The sequence below is a fragment of the Ambystoma mexicanum genome, chromosome 2p (genome assembly GCF_040938575.1).
Source record: "Ambystoma mexicanum isolate Mex_15411 chromosome 2p, UKY_AmexF1_1, whole genome shotgun sequence".
NCBI lineage: Eukaryota > Metazoa > Chordata > Amphibia > Caudata > Ambystomatidae > Ambystoma > Ambystoma mexicanum.
Window position 1 is genome coordinate 675472254 of NC_090923.1, and position 20597 is coordinate 675492850.

General features: G+C 48.4%; 1 protein-coding gene across 5 annotated transcripts in view; it reads right to left on the reverse strand.

Moving 5' to 3' along the window:
* Positions 1-20597, reverse strand: part of SAMD4B (sterile alpha motif domain containing 4B) — a 1200154-nt gene that overhangs the window by 1076698 nt on the left and 102859 nt on the right. For all 5 annotated transcript variants that reach the window (XM_069644257.1, XM_069644253.1, XM_069644254.1 and 2 more), the window contains exon 3: positions 17389-17865. In XM_069644257.1, the coding sequence (XP_069500358.1) occupies positions 17389-17865 (477 nt within the window). The remainder of the gene's footprint in view (positions 1-17388; positions 17866-20597) is intronic.

Here is a 20597-nt window from a genome sequence, read left to right on the forward strand (position 1 = left end):
GGATTGGCCACACGAGTATGAAGTATATGGAGTGCACATATCCACTTGATTAATGGAATACCTTTTAAATGCAGAGAAATTTAGACGCTGTACCCATCAGTGAGTGATGCTCAGACTAGTTTTAGATCTCTTTAAGTCTTCTTCATTTGCACTACTGAGGTAATTAGATGGATGGGTTCATCCACATATTTTGAGAACTGTGCTGTGTATAAAACACTTCACACACCATGGGGCTGGAACCCTTGTGTAGTTTGACGGGATAGGATAGAAGAACAAGTTACTCTCTTACCTGGTAACGTACTTTCAATGGGATGGTCCGACGACGTATTCCATATCTATGACAGTAATCACCACAGCTGTGCTGCTTTGGAAAATCTTCGGCGTCTGCGTCCTGCGTCAATGACGTCGATACGCCGCCCTAGAGGACCTCCTCCAACGGCCGACGCCACTGGATGTTATAAGTAGGACGCACGACACCCGTAGCCTCAGTTGCAGTTTTGTTCCAGAACGTGTGCCATCAGTCTTCTGCCAGTCTGACACACAAAGCCTTGCCGAAACGTAAGCTGCAATCGCATAAGAAATTCTGTAGCGGGGAAGGTAGGGAGGGAGCGATATGGAATAAGTCGTTGGACCATCCCATCGAAAGAATGTTACCAGGTAAGAGAGTAACTTGTTCTTCGAGGGGATTGGGTCCTCCGACGTATTCCAAATCTATGACAGACTCCCAAAGCAGTACCAATGCAAGGAGGTAGGAAAAGAATTTAGAAAAACAGAAATTTAGCATGCTCAAACAAATTGCGGAGTAAAGGACCGGCTTGCCAAAGGCCAGATCCTATCCCCGGACGGAATGGAGGGAATAGTGACGTACAAAAGTATGTACCGAAGTCCAGGTGGCTGCCTCACAGATGTTGCGAATAGGAACACCCCTCTGCAGGGCAGCAGAGGCAGCCATAGCCCTGGTAGAAAGTGCCCGTAAGCTGACCGGTGGGTCCTTACCCGCCAAGCGGTAGCACTAGATAGCCAAAATAACCCAGCGAGACAAAGTCTGTTTCGTCACAGCCTGTCCCAAACGCTTTCCAGCGTAACCAATAAAGAGCTGATCGTCCCCTCTGACCTGGGACATGCGTGAAATATAAAAGCTTAACGCTCTCCTAGGATCAAGCCTATGGAGCTTCTTCTCTTCCTTACCAGGATGTGGAGGAGGATAAAATGCCGGAAGAACAACCTTCTGGCCTAAATGAAATTCCAACACCACCTTCGGAATAAAAGAAGGACGAACTCTAAGGACAACCCTGTCCTTATGAAACACAGTGAAGGGTGGCTTAACTGAAAGTGCCTGTAACTCACTCATTCTGCGAGCGGAAGTGACCGCAACTAAAAATACAGTTTTCAGAGTTAAGTCTCAAAGGGCATGACTGCAAAGGCTCAAACGGAGCACCCATCAGAAACTTGAGAACAAGGTTCAAATCACAACCGGGCACCTGGAAAGGCGACAGAAGGAACACATAAGTGAGCCCTTTCAGAAACTGAGAAATTAAAGGAATTTTAAAATAGAAACACTCTTCAGACAAGCACTTAAATATGAACAGCTCTGCCAGGTAACCTTTAATGGTACCCACTTGAAGGCCCCTGTGGGCCAAAGAAAGCAAAAAAGACAGAACCATGGGAATGTCACATATACAAAACGATCCACATTCTTAACCCTGCACCAGTAGCAGAACTTTCTCCAATGGCAACGGTACAGGGACTTTGTTGCGGGCCTTCTGGCGAAAAGCAACACCTCCAACACGTCTTCAGGGAGGCCCCAATCCTTATACCTCAACCTTTCAGAAACCAAGCGTGAAGGTTGAGGGACCTGACCTCTGGATGGAGAACCGTGAGAGGAGATCGTCTCGGTAGGGAAGACAGATGGACAAGTCGAGAAGGTCCGGGTACCACGTCCTCCGGGCCCACGTCGGAGCAATGAGGATCATCCAGGAACAGAACCTCTGCAGTACTTGCGGGATGACGGGGACTGGAGGAAACGCGTACAGCAGTGGGAATGACCACTCCACCACGAACGCGTCTCATAAGGCTCCGTTTGGAGGAAATTCCCGCAACAGAACCTCTCGCACTTCCGATTGACACTGGAGGCGAAGAGATCCACATGAGGGGACCCCCAAAGGGTGAAGATCTCCAGGAGAATCTCCTGAGCCAACTCCCATTCGTGAGAGATCGCGCTCTGCCTGCTCAGAGCGTCCGCCATCTCGTTTTCGTCTCCTGCCAGATGAACTGCCGAGATCGAAACTTCCTGCTGGATTGCCCAGAACCAGAGCTGCATCGCCTCCCTGCACAGAGGAAGTGACCCTGCCCCCCTTTTTGTTGAGGTAGTGCATGGCCACTGTGTTGTCTGTCAGGATCAGGACATTCTTTCCTCACACAGTCGGCAGAAAAGCCTTCAGGGCTAGCCTGACGGCCCTCAGCTCTAACAAATTGATATGGAGACTCGCTGGCATGAGCTCCCCATCCCGTGAGGGGTGCGTCCGTCACGATAGTCACCTCCAGCCGGGGCAGCCAAAATGGAGCCCCCCTCATCAGATTGTCTTCGTCAGCCCACTACAGAAGGTCCCGGGCGACCGAAGACGACACCTGAACAGGGTCCGACAGCCTGCCGGAGGACTGAGACCACTGGAGCTTGAGTGCCCATTGCAAAGATCTCATCTGCAACCTGGCCTCTGGCACCAGAAGAATGCAGGATGCCATGAGGCTAAGCAGTCTCAAGAACTCAAACGCTGCAAGAGTCTGGGCAAGTTGAAACTTGTGCATCATCTGCTGAATGTGATGAGCCCACACCTGGGGAGGAAAACACTGCCCCAGGGACGTGTCGAGCACTGCTCCGATGTACTGGAGCCTCTGAGTTGGTGTCAAATGGGACTTCTTTAAATTGAGGGAGAAGCCCAGCTTGTGGAGGGAGTGGCAGGTGACTGACAGATGATCCAGGACTTGCTCGGGAGAGCAGGCCCTGATCAACCAATCGTCCAGGTAGGGGTAGATGTGAATCCCCCCTTTCCTGAGGTGCGCTGCCACCACTACCATGAGCTTGGTGAAGACCCTTGGGGCGGAGGTCAATCCGAACGGCAGGACCCGAAACTGAAAGTGCGAGTCGCCAACCGCAAACCTCAGCTACTTCTTGTGCTTTGGATGAATCGGCACATGAAAATAAGCGTCCTTGAGGTCGAGAGACACCAACCAGTCCTGAAGTTGAAGGGCCTGGAGGACTTGAGAGAGAGTAACCATCTTGAACTTGTCCTTCCTGAGGATTTTGTTCAAACCGTGCAAGTCCATGCTGGGTCTCAATCCCCCGTCTTTCTTGGAAATCAAAAAATAAGGGGAAATGCCATCCCTTGTTCTTCTCCGCTACAGGCACCAGTTCTATGGCGCCTTTCTCCAGCAGGAATTGAATTTCCTGCGCAAGGAGCTGATCCGGACTATTCAGAGAGATTCCACTTGCCAGGCCATCTGCATCGCCATCCCTGGTGGATTGTCTTGAGGCATCTGCCGGAAAGGAAGACAGTAGCCGTGGGTTATGATCTCCAGAACCCACACATCTGAAGTAATGGCGCGCCACTCTGCAAGATGCTGCGCCAGCCTTCCCCCAGCCAGTGAACCATGGGACATGGCCTCATGACCGAGCTGAAGCGGCTGCAGTGTTGCCGGAGGGCAAAGAGGCAACAGCCCGAGCGGCTTTTGCACCTCGAGTACCTTGTTTTCCACCTCTGGCACTCCGACGGTGGCCCCTTTGACTGGCAGCTCCTCTCGCTTTACCAAAGGATGAGTAATAATGAAAGGAACCTCCCCTCCACTGCTGTCCCCTAGGACGAAAAGGCAGAGGTTGTCGAACTGCAGCGCCCAACGACTTCGCTGCAGCTTTGGAGGTCTGCAACCTCAAGGCTCTCGTCAGACTTGCTGCCAAAAAGATGCTCCCTGTCAAAGGGCATGTTGAGGAGCCGGGCCTGCACATCAGGAGCAAACCCCGACTTCCGCAACCACGCAAACCTGCGTATCACGGTGCTCACCGCCATGGACCGGCTGACGCAATCTGCCATGTCCAAACCCGCCTGAACGGCCCCACACATGGCATCATTGCCATCCTGAACCATGGCAAGGAAACCATCCCGTTCGTCCCCTTCGGGAATATGTTCAGCCGCCAAGGAAACAGTTCCACAGAGGACGCGTGAAACGAGACAAGCCACATATGGAGTTGGCCGCCTGAAGCGCCTTACCCCTTGCAGAAAACACTTTCTTCGCCCAGCCGTCAAAACGCTTGTCGTCCCTATCAGGTGGGATGGTACGGTACCATGCCTGCTTTGCCGGGACCGTAGCCGCCTGCACCACCAAACTCTCCAGAGTAGGGTGCTTGGACAAGTAGCAGGGGTCACTACTGGCTGGGCGGTATTTTCGCGGCAAAGACTTGCTCACTGCCGGGAGACTCTTCAGAGTAGTCCAAGCCACTGCCACCCTCCTCTGTAGAGCCATATGAAACGGCAGTACCGGGTCAGCTGGTGGACCAATGTCGAGGATATCCGTAAGGTCATCCTGAACAAACTACCCTGGGGGAGCAGACCATCCCAAGTACTCGGTGATCCTTGACATAAGGCGCTGGGACAAGAATCGGCATGAGAGCCAGGCTCAGGCCTACAAAACTCCACCTCCGGATTGGTGTCCAGCCCAATAGCATCATGCAGGGACTGTCTCAGGTCCTCAAACTCGCTATGGCCCGAGAAAATCTCGTCAGGCACCATGCCATCATCAGAGCCCTCATCCACCTCTGAAATGAACTCCAGATGGCGGTAAGAAGGCACAGAACTGGAACCAAAGCCATGCTTGACCTTGGCCAGAGCCTTTCTAGGTGGTTCCCCCGAGGCACGGCGTACCCCCGTTGACACAGCCTCGAAAGGCGTCGAGTGAATCAGCGCCGGCGCCGAGAGAATCGGCGTCGACGACAGATGCTGCGCCGACAGCATCAACAGCGTCGACACAGGCCTCGAAGGCAGAGCCCCGAGCATGTCCCTCGAGTTTTCTCATTCCTGCTGCCTAAGTTCTCACCCTAATTGAATTTGCAAGCAATTTGCAAGTCTCCGCAATGAGTCTGGCGTAACCATCTTGAATTTCTGAAGAGGTAGGGCGAGGTTGAGGGTGGATAGGTCCAACACAACTCTCAGTCCAGCCTGGTTCTTTTTTTGAATGGTGAAAATCCTGGAATACAAGTCTAATCCTCTCTGGGGGGCTGGTACTTCTTCCACTGCCTTGCTCTCGACGAGCGACCAGATCTCAGCCAACAGAGTTGCCATCCCAATCTGTGGGAGCGGAGGAGAGGGCGGTACAGGTAGGCGGTAACCCGTGGATACTACTGAGAGGATCCAAGGGTCCGAAAAATTCTGGTGCCAAAAATGCATGCGAGAGGCTAGCCTGTCGTTTCCCCTCCACCCCCCAACTGGAGACACTTGGACCCAGAGGGATGCTTCATGCATTTTTTCTGTCTGAGGCTGGTGCTGAGGAGGGGGACTGGAAGAAGCCCTTGCTCCCCTGCCCCCTTTTTGTAGCTTGCACCGGTGCCGACTCAGCGAGGGGTCAGGTTATCTCTATCGCTGGTCCTGGAATCCCCGGAACCCACCCAACACCTACCCCTTATCCGAGCGTTGATGCGACTGGGAGCACGCTTTGGGCGTGGCTTTCGTAAGAATACATAAAGACTTAGTGGTTTGCAAGCTGTTCTTATCCAACTCCTCGTCTATGGTAGAGTGGAAAAGGTCACTACCCTCGAAAGGAAGGTCCAATATGCGATCCTGGAGGTCAGAGTTGAACTTTGTAGCCCGAAGCCAGGCCGTCCTCATGTCTGTGGCGATGCAGATGGCCCAGCAAGAGGTATCCATGTGGGCCACTGTGGACTCCATGATGTCTTGAGCTACCAGCTTGGCTTCTCCTAGACCCGCCTTAAAGCGTGCCTGGCTCTGCGCTAGGAGTTCCGGAAGGAAGTACAAAATTTCCCACCACCACCTCTGGTTAGCCGCTGCAAGCATGGCAGCTGCGTTGGCTTGACGCAGGTGCATGGAGGCGTCGAGTACAGCTTTTTCCCGTACGCCTCCAAGATCTTCTCCTCCTTGCCTAGCAGTGTCGAGGACGAGGTGGCCAAAGACGACTGAGGCTTAGAGTAGAGTGATGCTGTAGCGATCACAGATGAGTGCAGCTGGGTGTGCGTTAATAGCAAGAGTGTATTCCCTTCCATCGGTCTATACTTGGCATTGAGGCGCCGATTGACAGGCTGAGCAACCCTTCTCAGCCAGAGCGATGACATCCTTCTGCATCGGGACACCAGTCTTGGTAGGGGGTTTAAGGCAGAGGACCTCTGCCTAGTCCCCCTCCTCAGGCTGCTCTACCTCAGGATGAGGAAGGCCCAGATATTCTGCCAAACCTGAAAGCCTGTCATGAAGGGCCTTCGCTGGCGACGGCGTGTCAGGGTTCTCCTCGTCGTCTGTATTCGCCGGGGTGTCCGGCTGGTCCACTGTGGGAGGAGTGTTGGGCGCCGTGAGCTGCAGTGTGGACACCGGAAGCTGCTACAGAGGTTGGCTCGGAACTGGCTGCACTGGGGGCAGATTCAAAGGAGCCGGCAGCGGGGGCTGTGCTGGGGCCTGTGGTGCCGGAGCCATGGGAGGAATGACTATGGGCACCGGTGGAGTGACCGGAGGGGAGCAAATCCCCGACTACATTCCTTAGGATGGCACCCATCTGGGGGGTTTGCATCCGCTCCAAAAACCTTTAGAAGAATCGGTCCTCGGAGGCTGAAGAGGAGGCAGGGGATACTGACGGAGATGATGGGGGCTGCTGGGGCAGAAGCACACTCAGTCTGGATTGCAGGGGGATTCTGCCCTGCGCTACTGATGGATACACTGTAGGCCACATACCAGTCCCACCTTGAAGCTTGTTCACTCGCCTGCTCTGTTCCTAGGGTTGCATCGGACAAGCGGCCATGTTGTCGGGCACGGCGGCCACTTTGTCGGGCTGCTTGCCAAAGTTTCGAGTTATGGACCTCCGGACACGGCCTCGCGCAAGAATCTTGGTGTTGGAACAGGAGGCCTATCCCACACCTGAGGTCTAGGTCTGGAAGGCGTACAGCCCTCGGCATCGTCGCCGGTAGTGCTGGGTGCAGGCGCTCCCTCTGACATGGTGCCGGTCCTAGGGCGAAGCCCCTCATGTATAGACCAGGTAGAATAACCTTGCGGTTCCCTCAGTACTGATACCGGTAGGGTCTGAAGACCCCCCTCGGCCATAAGGCCGGTAGCTGGGTTAGCCTTGGTGCGTGAGCTGGTAAAAGAACCCACGAAGTTCCTCCCGCTTGGGTGTTTCCTCGGGAAGGAGTCGCCCTTACAGGGTGCGTTGGAAAATAACGGCCCTCCCTTGGGCCTCGATCTCTGCTGGACAAACTTCAAGTCCTCTGGAGGCGACGCTTCTAAGAGCTCTCTCCACCTAGCTAGCCTGTTCTTCAGTGCGCGTGGAGTCAGCGAGTCATACGCAGTGCAACCTTGCCAGCCGTGGTCAGGGCCAAGCCAGCGGAAGCAAAGAGCATGGGGGTCCGATGTGGAAAGAGTCCCTCGCAGGCTGGACACCTGCTGAAACCTGCTGAAGTCGACTTGCAGAGGGGAGGAGCGTGACACTGGAGGACCAAGTACTTAGATGACAAAGACAAAAAGATGAGAAGAATCTGGGGAAGAGCGCATGGAATTACAAGGCAAAACCAAACCCAGGAGCGCTGATGAAACCGTCCCATTCCCGTTGATGCAGAAAAGGGGACTGAGGAGTGGCACTGGCAGGCGGAGTCAGGGTAAGCGCATGCTCCCAGGGCCGCATGCCCGCACGCCTCTAAATTTAAAGGGGAAGAAGTTTTTTCTGGTGAAAAAGGTTCTGTCCATCGTCCCTAGGAAGAGACACCCATACAGTATGGAGGAAAGGGGACAGGACGTAAGTACATTAAACTCCAACTCCAAGGGGATGTGGCTTAAGAGCCATGCAGTGAGGACATGTCTCGGTTAGCTCCTGCTGATCTGATAGCATCCTTGCCTGTAACGTAAACTGCAGAGTGTGTTAAAGCTGGCCAGCATATCACCAGAGGCATGACGTAAGCGGGAGCAACATGGTGCAATAATGAAGTGTTGAGAGCCTGACTGGCAAGAATCGGAGCCGCAGAAGATTGAGGCAGCGTGCAACGAGGACTCAAGATGGCGACAGTGTGCCGATAACCAGTGTCTGTTCGGAGTGCTGAAGTAAACTGCATCCCTCAAAGGCGAGCGGACGCGAGGAAACCTGACGAAGCATACCCAGGTTCGCGTCGGGACGTGATTGACCAGCTGCGTGAGCGGACCCGAGTGTGGCGAGAGCCATGGAGGAGGCAGTACCTGAACAAAGGAGTGGAGAAGCCCAATACATGGCACGTGGAGCGGGGAAGCGTATGGGAGATGGACTGAATGGTGAAAACAAGTGGCGTGCTGGTAGATGGGGACGGCCTCTGGAGTAATATTGCAGGTAACGCAGCGGTGGAGATTATAATACTCCAAGAGTGGAGCTAACGCTGGCGCTGGAGCACTTGGGTCAGAGCTGGGCCCACGACAGTCCCCTCCCTCTGCTGCCTAGTCCCATATAAGGACTTACTCACATACAGCCGGAGAAAGACACAGCTGACTGCTGAGGGCGGCTTATCCCTGGGCTAGCCCGTGACACGGCAGGCCTAGGGAAGTGAAAACTGCTGCCTTGTGGGTAGTAGGAGCACCCCCTGCATAGCGCGATGAAGTTGTAGTCAAGGTCATACAACCCAAACTAAGCACATTGTGTGGGTGGAACTGCCAGAGCCCATGATCCTATGGTCAAGTGCAGTGAGCGAGCACAATGTAGGGGAGCCACACAACAGGGACTGGACAAACAGTCCCTAGGGACATTAAGCAGACGAGTCACTGAGATTGCAGGAAGCCACCCCAGCAAGGCACGGGACCCTGAAGGGCAACGGGAGGAATGTGAGGTCACGCAGAAGCATGCACACAAGTGTAATAGGAGAGACACTGAGGAATAGATATAGTGGTGCGCATCCCAGGAGCACAACGCCAAAGGTGACTGATGAGAAGACAGTCTTGGAATTGCTGGAAGCTCCCATGGAGGAAGTTGGTGAAGATTATACGCACAAGTGTCCATAGAGGTGTGGAGGAGTGCATGGGCAGCGCCTGGCCAGATCAAGGTGGAAGACATTGGGCACCATAGAGCACACTACATACCTTAGTGCAGGTATGAAAGATGAACCTTCCCTCCACCACCTCCTCCGTCATGGTTGGAGGGCACGAAATAGGCCAGATGGCTTTCTAGATTATTCGAAGAGAGGCGTTGAAATTCACTGACAACAGATAACAGCTGTTGGCAGATGGAGAAAAGAGCACACAGGCTATTTTTTAAACAAAAATAGAACCTTTTTCCGTAAAAACAGAAAAACTTCGAAGTAGCTCGCAGAGCAAACTCAAGGACTCCTACCACTGAAGCGTGCAGTAAACATCTGTAGATTGCTGTCAGGAGTAGCAGCTTAGGGAGAGGACCGTCATTGGATGGGGCAGTATGACCCAGAGGACAGTGATTTGTTTAAAGGAGAAATACAGTTTGTAAGTGAAAGTGAAACTTTTTTCTTTTACAGAGGATTCCCAGCCTGACACGTGAAATATTCATGAGCATGTGAATCCATGCCAGAGAATGCCCAATACCCAGGAGCTACTTTTAGCTCAGACTTATCAACTCTCAATTTCGATCCCTGGGAATGTGTGCCTGGGAAATATATATCCAAGTACATTTCTTTTCTTCTGTAGCAAACATTTGCTCAGAGGTCTCTGCAAGTTGCACATGGCATCCCCTTTCCAATTAGAACGGGCATTAAAAAAATATCTGCCAAGAGCCACAGCCTTTAATCACATCCGTAGCTGCACGTCATAAAACAGTCCCTGTGTAACCGCAAAGTGTGGTCCTAGCTTAATGCTCTTCGGTTGGTCATGCCTTGCTTCCCAATTCAATTTGCTCCACATAGAGAGCGCGGGAGGAGGGTCAGCACAGGAGAGTGGGGCCTAGATACAACTTGAGGTTTTAAAATCACACCCACATCCATCAAGTAAACGCTGAAACCCAAGAAAGGAGCCAGACTGCATACATCCTTCTGCAGTTGTAAATTGGCTGACGTCATGAACAGCCTCCATCACCAGCCCCTTTTTATGAAGTTGCATACCTCTTCATCTCAGACTTGTAAAATATGCTTTAAGAATTCCCAATTGCTGAAAGTCTTAAAGGTGATATAGTCAGGTCTGCAGGCACTCTAAAGTTTACGTTGCACAGTCAATCCTCACAAACAACATCTCACTGCTATCGGATGGGTGAAGCGAGTAGAAAGGCACAGAATACTAGCTAAATGTATTCTGGTGGAGTTATTCAGCTTCTCCATTCCTTATAACTCCGTATACAATGCAAGTCCACTCTGGGCAATCTGAATAGGAGTGATTGGCCTGCTGTATCTACTGACTGCGTAAATGAAGATTAGCAAAGCCTCTGGTGTACAGACAGGTGGTCCTTTCACTCCCACATTGCAGCTGGGGGCTGGGGGATTGAAATTAAAAAGGCTGTTCTTTGAGTGCAGGGCACAGCTGAAGCATTTACCAGCAACTTAAACATGTGTTACAGCATGAAATGAGTGCCAAAGCATTCCTGCTGGAAGGTTCCTCATGTCATCTGTTCTAAGACCAAACAAATTCCTCTCTCAGTAGTAATGCCTTAAATAAACTGTCTGCTAGCCATAGACTCATTTGTGCTTCTCGTGCAACTTCCTCAAATAGAAAATGGTTTCCCCAACTCCATGAAATGAAAAGGCTAGATATCATCTCATAACTGGCAACGCTTTTCAACAATTTACCCAAGGAAAAGATGAACTTCTGTTTGAAAAGGTAAAACATCCAGGGAGCATATTTCAAGTTGCAAGCTAGTGACAAGTGCAAATTTGCAGCCATAATTAGCATTTATTCAAACCAGTTCACAAAAGAAGGTGCAGCTATTGGCATACAGATTTAAGGTGTTGGAGGGTGTTAGCACTTGGGGAGTTGAAGATGGGTCCTGAACAACAAGTGTCCCCAATAAAATAAACATGAGCTCAAAAGATTTTATAAATTGCTGTACATGTCTGAGGAAACTGTTGATAATGTTTCGAGGACTACTTTGTTCAGTTGGAAATACTGCGCCCATGGAAAAAAAATGCCTCAGGTGCTAAACTGAGCATCATCATTGAAGTACCCGCAGTCATACTTTGCTTAAACTCCGAGTCTCGTAAACGGTAAGCATCAAGTGAGAATGTAACGAATTTACCGATTTACCAAACTCATTGTTACAAAACAAGTGAACTTAAGAGCTGAACCCCCCCCCCCCCACCTGTCCATATTGAAAGCAACAGATCCCTGACACGCCACAGGAACTACAGGTTAGTCTCAAACATGGAGTGTATGATTTAAACAAAGACTACAGACATCTAGAGAATATTGTCCCAATTCCGATACATGATTTTCACTAATTTAGAACAGGATTATCTGATTGCAGAAGTGACCCACTACTCCTGGGGTTAATACATTACTGAATTAATTACCCTGCTCAACAATCTATCGGGCACTATTGCCAATAGTCCTTAACCATGCATACCCAGGGGCTAACATCTAGACTCTTCTCTGACCTTCAATTGAACGATTTACACCCCCCTATACACTTCCTACTGCTACAAACTGGTAATCAGCACTTTCTATACACAACATTTTAGATTATGTTAATAGCTTTTTATACTATGCCCGTGACACATGTAGTCTAAACAGTGCCCTTAGCTAGTCCATAAGGTGGTGCATTGTGAAATTGTAAGGCGTTAACCAGAACATAGTCTGAGATAGAAAATATAAGTGAACCAGAAGAAATGAAGGATGGTAAGAGAGCAGAGATCAACAAACCATGGAAGGTTTAGAGGGGACTCTAAGCAAGGGCCAGTAGAGTCGGTGATCATACATTCAAGACTACCACTGACCAGAAAGATGGCTAATGAATTGTGCTCTTAGAACAGGTGTATTACCCGCTAGGAATTTCTGGTACTTACTGAAGTGCTGGAATTAGTCAGTTGGTGGTTGCGTGATGGGCTTCAGTTATGCTCCAGCTTACCAGAAGGTTAACATGGAAGTAGAAGGCTTGATTGTCAACAGTTCAGCCCCCAGAACAAAAAATCTGGGACTTCCCAACCAGATGTTATACTTGGCAGAGACCAGAGTGGGCTGTGCAAGCAGAATGCAAGTTCCCCATTGGCAAAAAAGGTTGGAGAGGACATCGCTGTTCAATTCCCACTCGTAACTGGCTGCTGACTGGCAGCTGAGTGAGTCTGCAGTTACATTGATGTAACCCGGGATGTGTACAGCTAGGAGCCAAACCTTGTGTTGGATGGCCCATTTCCAAATCTGTATGGCTAGGTCCACAAGGAGAGGTGATTTGGTGCCACCCTGCTTGTTGATGTAAAACATCACCACAGAATTGTCTGTGTGAATACGGACTACCTTGTTCGTGATAGATGGCTGGAAAGCTTTGAGCGCCAGAAAAAAAAAACAGGAGTTCCAGATAATTGATATGAAACTGCATGTCCTGAATTGTCCAAAGGTCGAATACTTTGAAATGAGACAGCGTCGCGCCACACCCCAAAAAGGAGGAGTCCGTGATAACTATCACTTGTGGGCAGGGCTCCTGAAAAGAGGCCCCCAGTGAAAGGTTGCTGATCGAGGAACAGCATTGTAGATCCAACGTCATGCAGGATGGAACTGGGATCATCTTGGAATCTGGGTCCAAAGCCTGAGACCAAGATCTCTGAAGAGCCAGCTGAGTACGCCTCATCTTCAGACGTGCAAGAGGGAGGGCTAGCATACAAGAAGCCATGACGCCCAGAAGTCTTTAAAACCACCAAGCAGTCATGTGCGAAGTCTGGAGGAAGAGCTGACATGTGGTTGATAGGTCCTCGATCCTGTCCGCCGTTAGGAACACCTTGGTACTGACCGTATTCCAACAGAAATCCAGGAAAATCAGGTCTTGAGACTGTCATGGGAGATTTCCGCCTGTTCACGCAACAGCCCAAGGTGGACCAGGAGCTGGAGGAGAGACTGGAGATTGAACAATGCAGTCTGTGGGCAAGGACTGTTCAGTATTCAATCGTCCAAATATGGATATACATGAACGCCTTGTAGCCTGAGGAAAGCTGCGATGACCGACATCTTCGTAAAGAGACACGGTGCTGAGCAGAGACCAAAAGGGAGCAGACGGAACTGGAAGTGTTCCTCTCCTAGGGAGAACCGCAGATATTTCCGGTGCAGGCTCCATATTAGGATGTGCATATATGCGTCCTGAAGGTCCACTACACTGAGCCAGTCACCATTCTGAAGAGAGGATTTTGTTGGCAAGGCGTGATCTTGAATTTCTCTTGGGGAAAGATTGAAGTGGGAAAGATAGAGGATGGTGCGCAGGCCAGCCTGGTTGAGTTTGGGCACTGAACAGATGGAGTAGAAGCCCTCCCCTTGCTCGCTGAGGGGACCAGGCTCCACCGCTCTGAGGTCTAGAAGTTTCTGTACCTCAGCTCTGAGGGAGGCAGACACGATCTGCCAGAAGGGAGTGTTGAAGGGTGGGTCAGGGGGAAGAGGCAAGTGAAAGCCCACCCGAGCAATGGCCAAAACCCACCGGTCTTCAGTGATAGTCTGCCACGCCTCCAGATGAGACGAGATCGGTCGTCGCACCGCAGTCTCGTGCAAGAGTCAAAAAATATTTTGAGGATTTGTTGGCAGGGAGACTACCTGTCCATGGAGAGGAGGCTGATGGCCAAGAGAAAAACTGACCACCTTGCCGTTGTTGCTTGCACGGCGCTCCCGAAACCGAAGAATCCAGAGAAGGAGAGAGTTTGGGACCCAGACTGTGTACAAGGGACCTTAGCTGGAGCTTTTGCCAGGCCTGATAAAGATTTGGTGGTTTGGGTACTCGCTTTAGTCTTTGCAAGTTCCTCATCTGTAGAAGAATGGAACAATTCCTTGCCAACAAAAGGAAGGTCCAGCACTTTGTCCTGCACTTCCTTTGAGAACTTCTTTGCGTGGGCCACGCCTGGCGGGAAATGTCAACGCCAACCATAAGGCTCGAGCAGAGGTATCTAGGTGGTGCACCGCAGCTTCCAGTAAATCCTGTGCCAACACTTTGGCATCCAACAAACCGGCTTTAAAGTCATCTAACCTATCTGCAGGAATACACTCCTGGAAATCGGCTAGCTCCTTCCACAGCCTCAGATTGGCTGCTGCCAGGATGAGCTCAGTGTTAGCTTAACGAAGTTGAAAGCCGAATTGGAAAAAAACATTCTTGCCAAAAGTGTCCAGGAGGTTATCCTCTTTGGAGAGGATTTGGGCCGCTGCCGTGGAAGTTGCAGAGGCCGGTTTGGACTGGAGGGTGGCTGCTGACATCACTGTTGACGAAGGGAGTGGACAAGCTGATAAGGCTCTCTTACGAGGTGTGAAACTTGTAGCAAGCATCAATCCTCTTGTTGAGCTGCAGCCCGGTATGCGTTTTATCCCACACCTTACAACACTTCGAAGGACGTAATGTCCCACAAGTATGCAGGAAAGGGGACGGGCCGTAGGAGTATTGAAATAGTCAGACCTGGGCAAAGGATCATATATTATACATTGTAGTCTATATCGTCATCAATATTTGTGGTTATGGGAGCCAAAATCGCTGATTCTGTCGACTGCCTCTCAAGCTGCATAGACTGCTTCGACACCTGTGGCGTCGAGGAGCTCGATGCTCCAAGCGTAGATAGCTTCTCATACATTTTCAGCGCTGATGGCGTCGATGACGCACCTTTCGACCCTGATGATGTCGAGTCGTTCGGTGTCTAAGTTGATGACTCAGTCCTCAAAGGAACTTTCCCTCGACTCAAGGGATCCTTCAATGATTCGAGGTGATTTTTTAAAATGTATTGTGCATTTGGTTACAAAGATAAGAACCTTAAGCACACATTTTTTAATACAAAACATTTAAAATTAGACAATCATTGAATATAGTGTAATAAACTACATTTTACAGGTGCAGATATCAGAGCCTGTGATCTGCATAGAGACTTTAACATCGAACAACCATTGTAAATGTTCAATGCAGTAACTATGGCAGGGTCTCAAGATGTTCCTTCATCATTGTATGTAAAGTTGCTAAAGGGTGTTTAACTAGAAACCTCAACTTGGAAGTAGGTCCTATTGTAATAATTAAATTGTGGTGCTCGATACGATTTGGTGAGGGGCAGGCAGACGTAGAACATCTTTATCTTGCAATACTGAACTACAAAAACTGAATAATCCACTGCGACAGGCAAACTCAACTGTTCACAGTTAGGCCAATATCCAGGGAATCAGTTTCTAACTTGAGCACAGATGTGACAGTCGTACGAAAAGCTGCTTTCTAAGTGTTCTGATGAATGGCTTTCAATAAGAATTTTGTGACGGTGGTAGGTGCAATTTGCTACCATGCAAAAAGATTGCATACATATACACAAATGGCAGGATGAGTAGTGTTAGAGAGCAGGGCATTCACAGACTAGAATAACCTCACTCCCATTAGAGTACAAGTAATCACCTTTCCTTATTATGCAATGATTGCTTTTGCTGCACTATGGCTGCTCACCTGAGGAATGGCTGGTGCCCGATGTGTGGACTTTTGAATAAGTAGAATTGTATTCAATTCAGCTAAAGCGCTAAATGCATTCTGCACTTTAACATATGCATGCACTTGTCCCATTTTTTTATACATTATTTTGTTTATTAATGTTATTAAATGATTAGAGTATGAACATACAGATAAGTGAACAGTTCATCATGCCAAGATATATCCAATACAAGAGTAAGCAATAAAATACCAACATAGGAAGGAGGAACAATGGCTGTAACAAAGATGCGAAAATAAAATAAAAAATAAAAAAAACAACATAAATGGCTCAGCATCAGGTTAATCAACTATCCAAAAAGAAGATCTGAAAGTGATGCAGATACCTATGGAACTGATATAATCAAGAATATTACATTTGATTACTACCGGTAAATCCGAACTACAAACCTCGAGAAAATACCAAATGGACCAACACAGGAAAACAAGGGACAGACATGGCTCAATAAGAAACAGGAAGGGGAAGGAGCCCGATAATCTTAATTGAGTCTATACTGTTTAAAAACCACATACTAAAATTAAATTGCCATTTAAAACATGCAGAATAAACAATTTATGAGCCATGAGCAGACATGTTGTGAAAGGCTAGATAGTCAGTAAAATTTACACATTTGGCATCAAGACGGTTAGCCACACAGTGTTCAAGCTTTTGTATCCGACAAATATTGTTACACTATCCTGTGATATAAAGATTGTTAAATTGTTTCCAGTTAGCAGCAATTAACTTGAAAGCCATAGCAATGTATAAGTCATACAACATACATGAATCATTTACCACATGAGCACGAAAAGCAATGCAACCCAATAAAATAATAGCTAAGGAAAGTGTTAGGTTGCCAAAATTTCTGAACAAATGTACAGTCGAAAAACATGTGCTTGCACTCGTCACTTTTTTGAACCAGTGCAATATGCATTTTGCACTTGGGAGGCTCAAGCCGATTATTTCTCTCAACCAACTGCTTGAAATCATACCTGTTGGAAATTAAAACTAGGATGTTCACCTAAACGAGGAGTGCTTTTCGCCTTACTTTGCTTTTCATTTATAGAATTTTTGAGGGCTTGCGTAAAGAAGCATCATGAAATAATGCAGACTGTCCATTTTCAGAGACCCGGAATTCCATTCCGAGACCAACAGCGCACAGCTATTGGTTCAATGCTTAACATTGCTCATGGAGCTACAATAAGTAGGTAATGCCCATATGGCTGGAAGTGTTTGAGTTTGGACATAGACGTATCTTGGATTAAAAGCTATGGCGTGTCCGCTTCATGCTGGAATTTAAAAGGAATACAAACCACCTTCATCAATTCTGCAAGACGAAGAGCACTGAACTGTTGGTGTTTGTTCCAATACCCGAGTGAACAACAATGAAGGCAATGATTACCTCTCCGCTGTAGCAAGACAATGCTACCTCTGTTCCAATCATGCAACTTCCTATCTCTAGTGTACCACCACTAATAAAGCTCTTTGAGAGGGCATCTATGTTTGCAAAGGCCTCTCCTACTACGATCTGTTGGCATGTCAGACTAGAGACATTGCTCACACATGCATCAGGATGTCCCAAGAAAACACATGCTTGCACACCTCACCTGCATTAGTGCTGCTTCCCACACTGTTGATGGTGGATGGCACAGAAATGGAAGAATGGAAAGATAGGTGTCCATTTTCCCTCGGGGGCTTCTCCTGCCAGCCGTGCCCTGACTCACCCAGGCTGGTATCACTCTGCCATTCATCTGAGCCTTGACGAGGGTGGTAGATAGAGTCTGGTCTGCTGCGGCTCTGGGTCATGTAGTTGCTGGAGAGTCGTTCATCCAGGTGATTGAGCCAAAGAGCCAGGGAATTGCGATCTTCGATAGTAGTGGCAGGATGGATGAGGGCATAGGATAACAGCTGCCGACTCTCTTCTGTGAACAGGTTGCTCTCGATGGAGTACCCTAGGACCTTCTGCAGCAGTTTCATGTACTCCGACTTGGCTTCTGTGTTTCCAGGCTGCAATAAGGGTAGGTGGGACAGCAGTAGAGAGATCACCTTTTCCTTTGATTCTTGTTGCCATTGGCCAATGAGGGCTGGGCAGAAGAGAAAACAAACAATTAAACAAATGTATAAGGGAAAGTGGGCAGTGACTATGCAATATTCTGGTGAAAAGGGCTTAATTTAAAGCAAGCAGAAATCACCATTTAAAAGAATTAACCAATTAACTTTTAATGTTAATACCGGCCAAGTGTGTAACAATTTCCATGGAGCTAGCCAAGCATACAAATAAATTACCCTAGTGTTCACTGGGATTACACTACTATAGCAGCCAAATCTGACACCTCGTAGCACATGCCAAGTGATTCACAAAAATCAATGTGTGAGAGAATAGGTTGAAACTTGGCATTTCTTTGACTTATCACTTACCTGGAACGAAGATTCATTATGTGTGAGATTCAAACGAAAGTCTATTCATGCAGAATTTACACCCAAAAGAGACGTGGAAAAACCTCTTTAGTACAACACTGCTTCAGAGAGGGCATCATCCACAGATGTACAATCATCCTTTAACTGACATTTGTATACACATAGAAAACTAAATCTACGAGTCCCTTCACATGTTCCAGCACTGCTGGTGCTCAACTCCTAAAATGGTCAGCATGCAGAAATATGTTTTTGTTTGTTGTAGACTACATGAGCAGCCCCAATCTCCAAAATATGCGAAGTTTGGGTGGATGGTAAAGGAATACCTGTTAATATAGGGAAGGCGTCCCACACAGCAATAGAAAGAAAAAGGTTACTCACCAAAGTTAACTACTGTACTCCAGTTTCCACTGGTTATAAAGTCCTGTTTCCCCCCCCCTTGGATATCTGGGACTTGGAAGATTTTTTTAATTCCCCATTGAAAACATTTTGCTACAAGTCCCAGAATTCCAAGAAAAACAGGAGTGGATGTCCTCCCATATAGCAAAGGGACATTTGGGAACTCCTAGTATATGGCCCCTTTCCTCCATCCTTTGACATTCTGCCTTATGGGGATGGGATCGTAGCATATTTTAAACACGCAAAAAAACTGTAGTTTTATTTTTAGCAAAATAGGTTGCATGACTGGGCACAGTCGAGTTGCCTAATCCCTGGCTGGGCTGCATAGCCCATTCCTATCTACCTAGGTTGTACCCGACTGAAGGCTAAGTTTTGAGGGTGGACGTGTGTAGGAAAGGAACCTATGGACCTGGAGTACAGTAGTCACTAGGGTGACAATTTTATTACTATGTCTCATCACCTCCCTACCGCCAGACACCCCTCAGTACTTGTCAAAGTTTCACATACACCAATTCCAGATTGGGGAGATGGGGAACTCCCCTGAAGATTCCCCTGAAACTAGACGACTCCAGTTCTGTAGAATTCCTTGCCAAAATCAGGCATCCACTCTAAAACTGCTATCGCAATGGTGTGGAAATCCTATTTCCCAGGAAACGTTACTTGCTGTTAAGACCACATTAGCAAAAGCTTGTCCTCTGGACCATAAATAAGATCAAGCGGGGAAAACTAGTAGTATTGTTTGGCAGATGATGGTATAAAAGTGGCAGCAAAGTGCTACTTTGTCATTTTCAATTGACAATCACAATTTTGTGTTTATATTACAGTGCATATTGTGTAATTTTCCATCATGAAGTATTCAACTGACAAAACGTGGCGTTTTACAGTGACGATGAAACAAACAATTGCCTCTTCTAATTCATTCAGCTTCTAAGGGAATACATTTCGGTTTCCCTGCAGTCACCTATGGAAGGATTGTGGATCCTGCCAACATCAATATCTAATGCAGAATAGGGGTATGGTAGACCACACCTCAATGAAGAGTAAAGTTCTGCTCTCATAGTGAGGCTTTGCAAGCTAAGAAGAGTTCAACCAGTGTGAGATTTAGATTTGGGAAGTGTGATGCCAGAAGGGTTAAAAAGACAGCCCACCATAATACTGCTGGGGTGAGGTGTCATAAGGCAAGTCTAAAGGATCTTGCTGATAAGACAGCCTTCCTAGTGGCTATCACTTCTATAAGAAGAGTTGGTGAACTACAGGCCCTTTCAGTTTTCGTTTCAATGGCAGCTGGTAGAGAAGGGGCCCCTGTCTCTAAATCGGCCATCTCAAAGTGGATTGTCAATTTCATCACACACAGTTTCTCTCTTGCTAAGGGAGAACTGCCATTCAAGCCTAGAGCACACTCCAGTCGAAGCACTGGGGCTTTCGTTGCATTCATTGCAAATGTTCCCCTAGGGTCTATTTGCAAAGCGGCAATCTGTACACACCTTTACAAAACACTATTGCCTAGACACTCATTCTAGGTCTGATTCTCAGGTGGGACAAGCAGTACTAAGACATCTTTTCACTACTGTTCCTTCTCACAACCCACCTCCAACTCCGGGTACTGCTCGCTAGTCTCTGCAAAGCATGTGAATCTAAGAAGATTAACAAGCGTTAGAAGACATGCATTACTCACCGTGATAGCATTTCTGATGATTGTATCTGCTTAGATTCACATGTGACCACCCTTCCTCCCCGCTAGGGTGGAAGGGACATAGGCGTCTTACTACTTTCTCTTTTATGTACTCACTCACGAGTCATTAGGCTCCCTCATGGCAGAAAAAAAAAAACAATCGGAGGCACCTCGACGCGTGAGTGAATTTGGGTACACTACACGTCACGGATAGTGTTACAGGCATGCCCATGTCGACATCCCCTTTCGATCCACGAAAGACAATATGCAATATTATGCGGTAACCACTGGATGTCGGACTATATGCACTGCATGTGACTAAGCAGATAC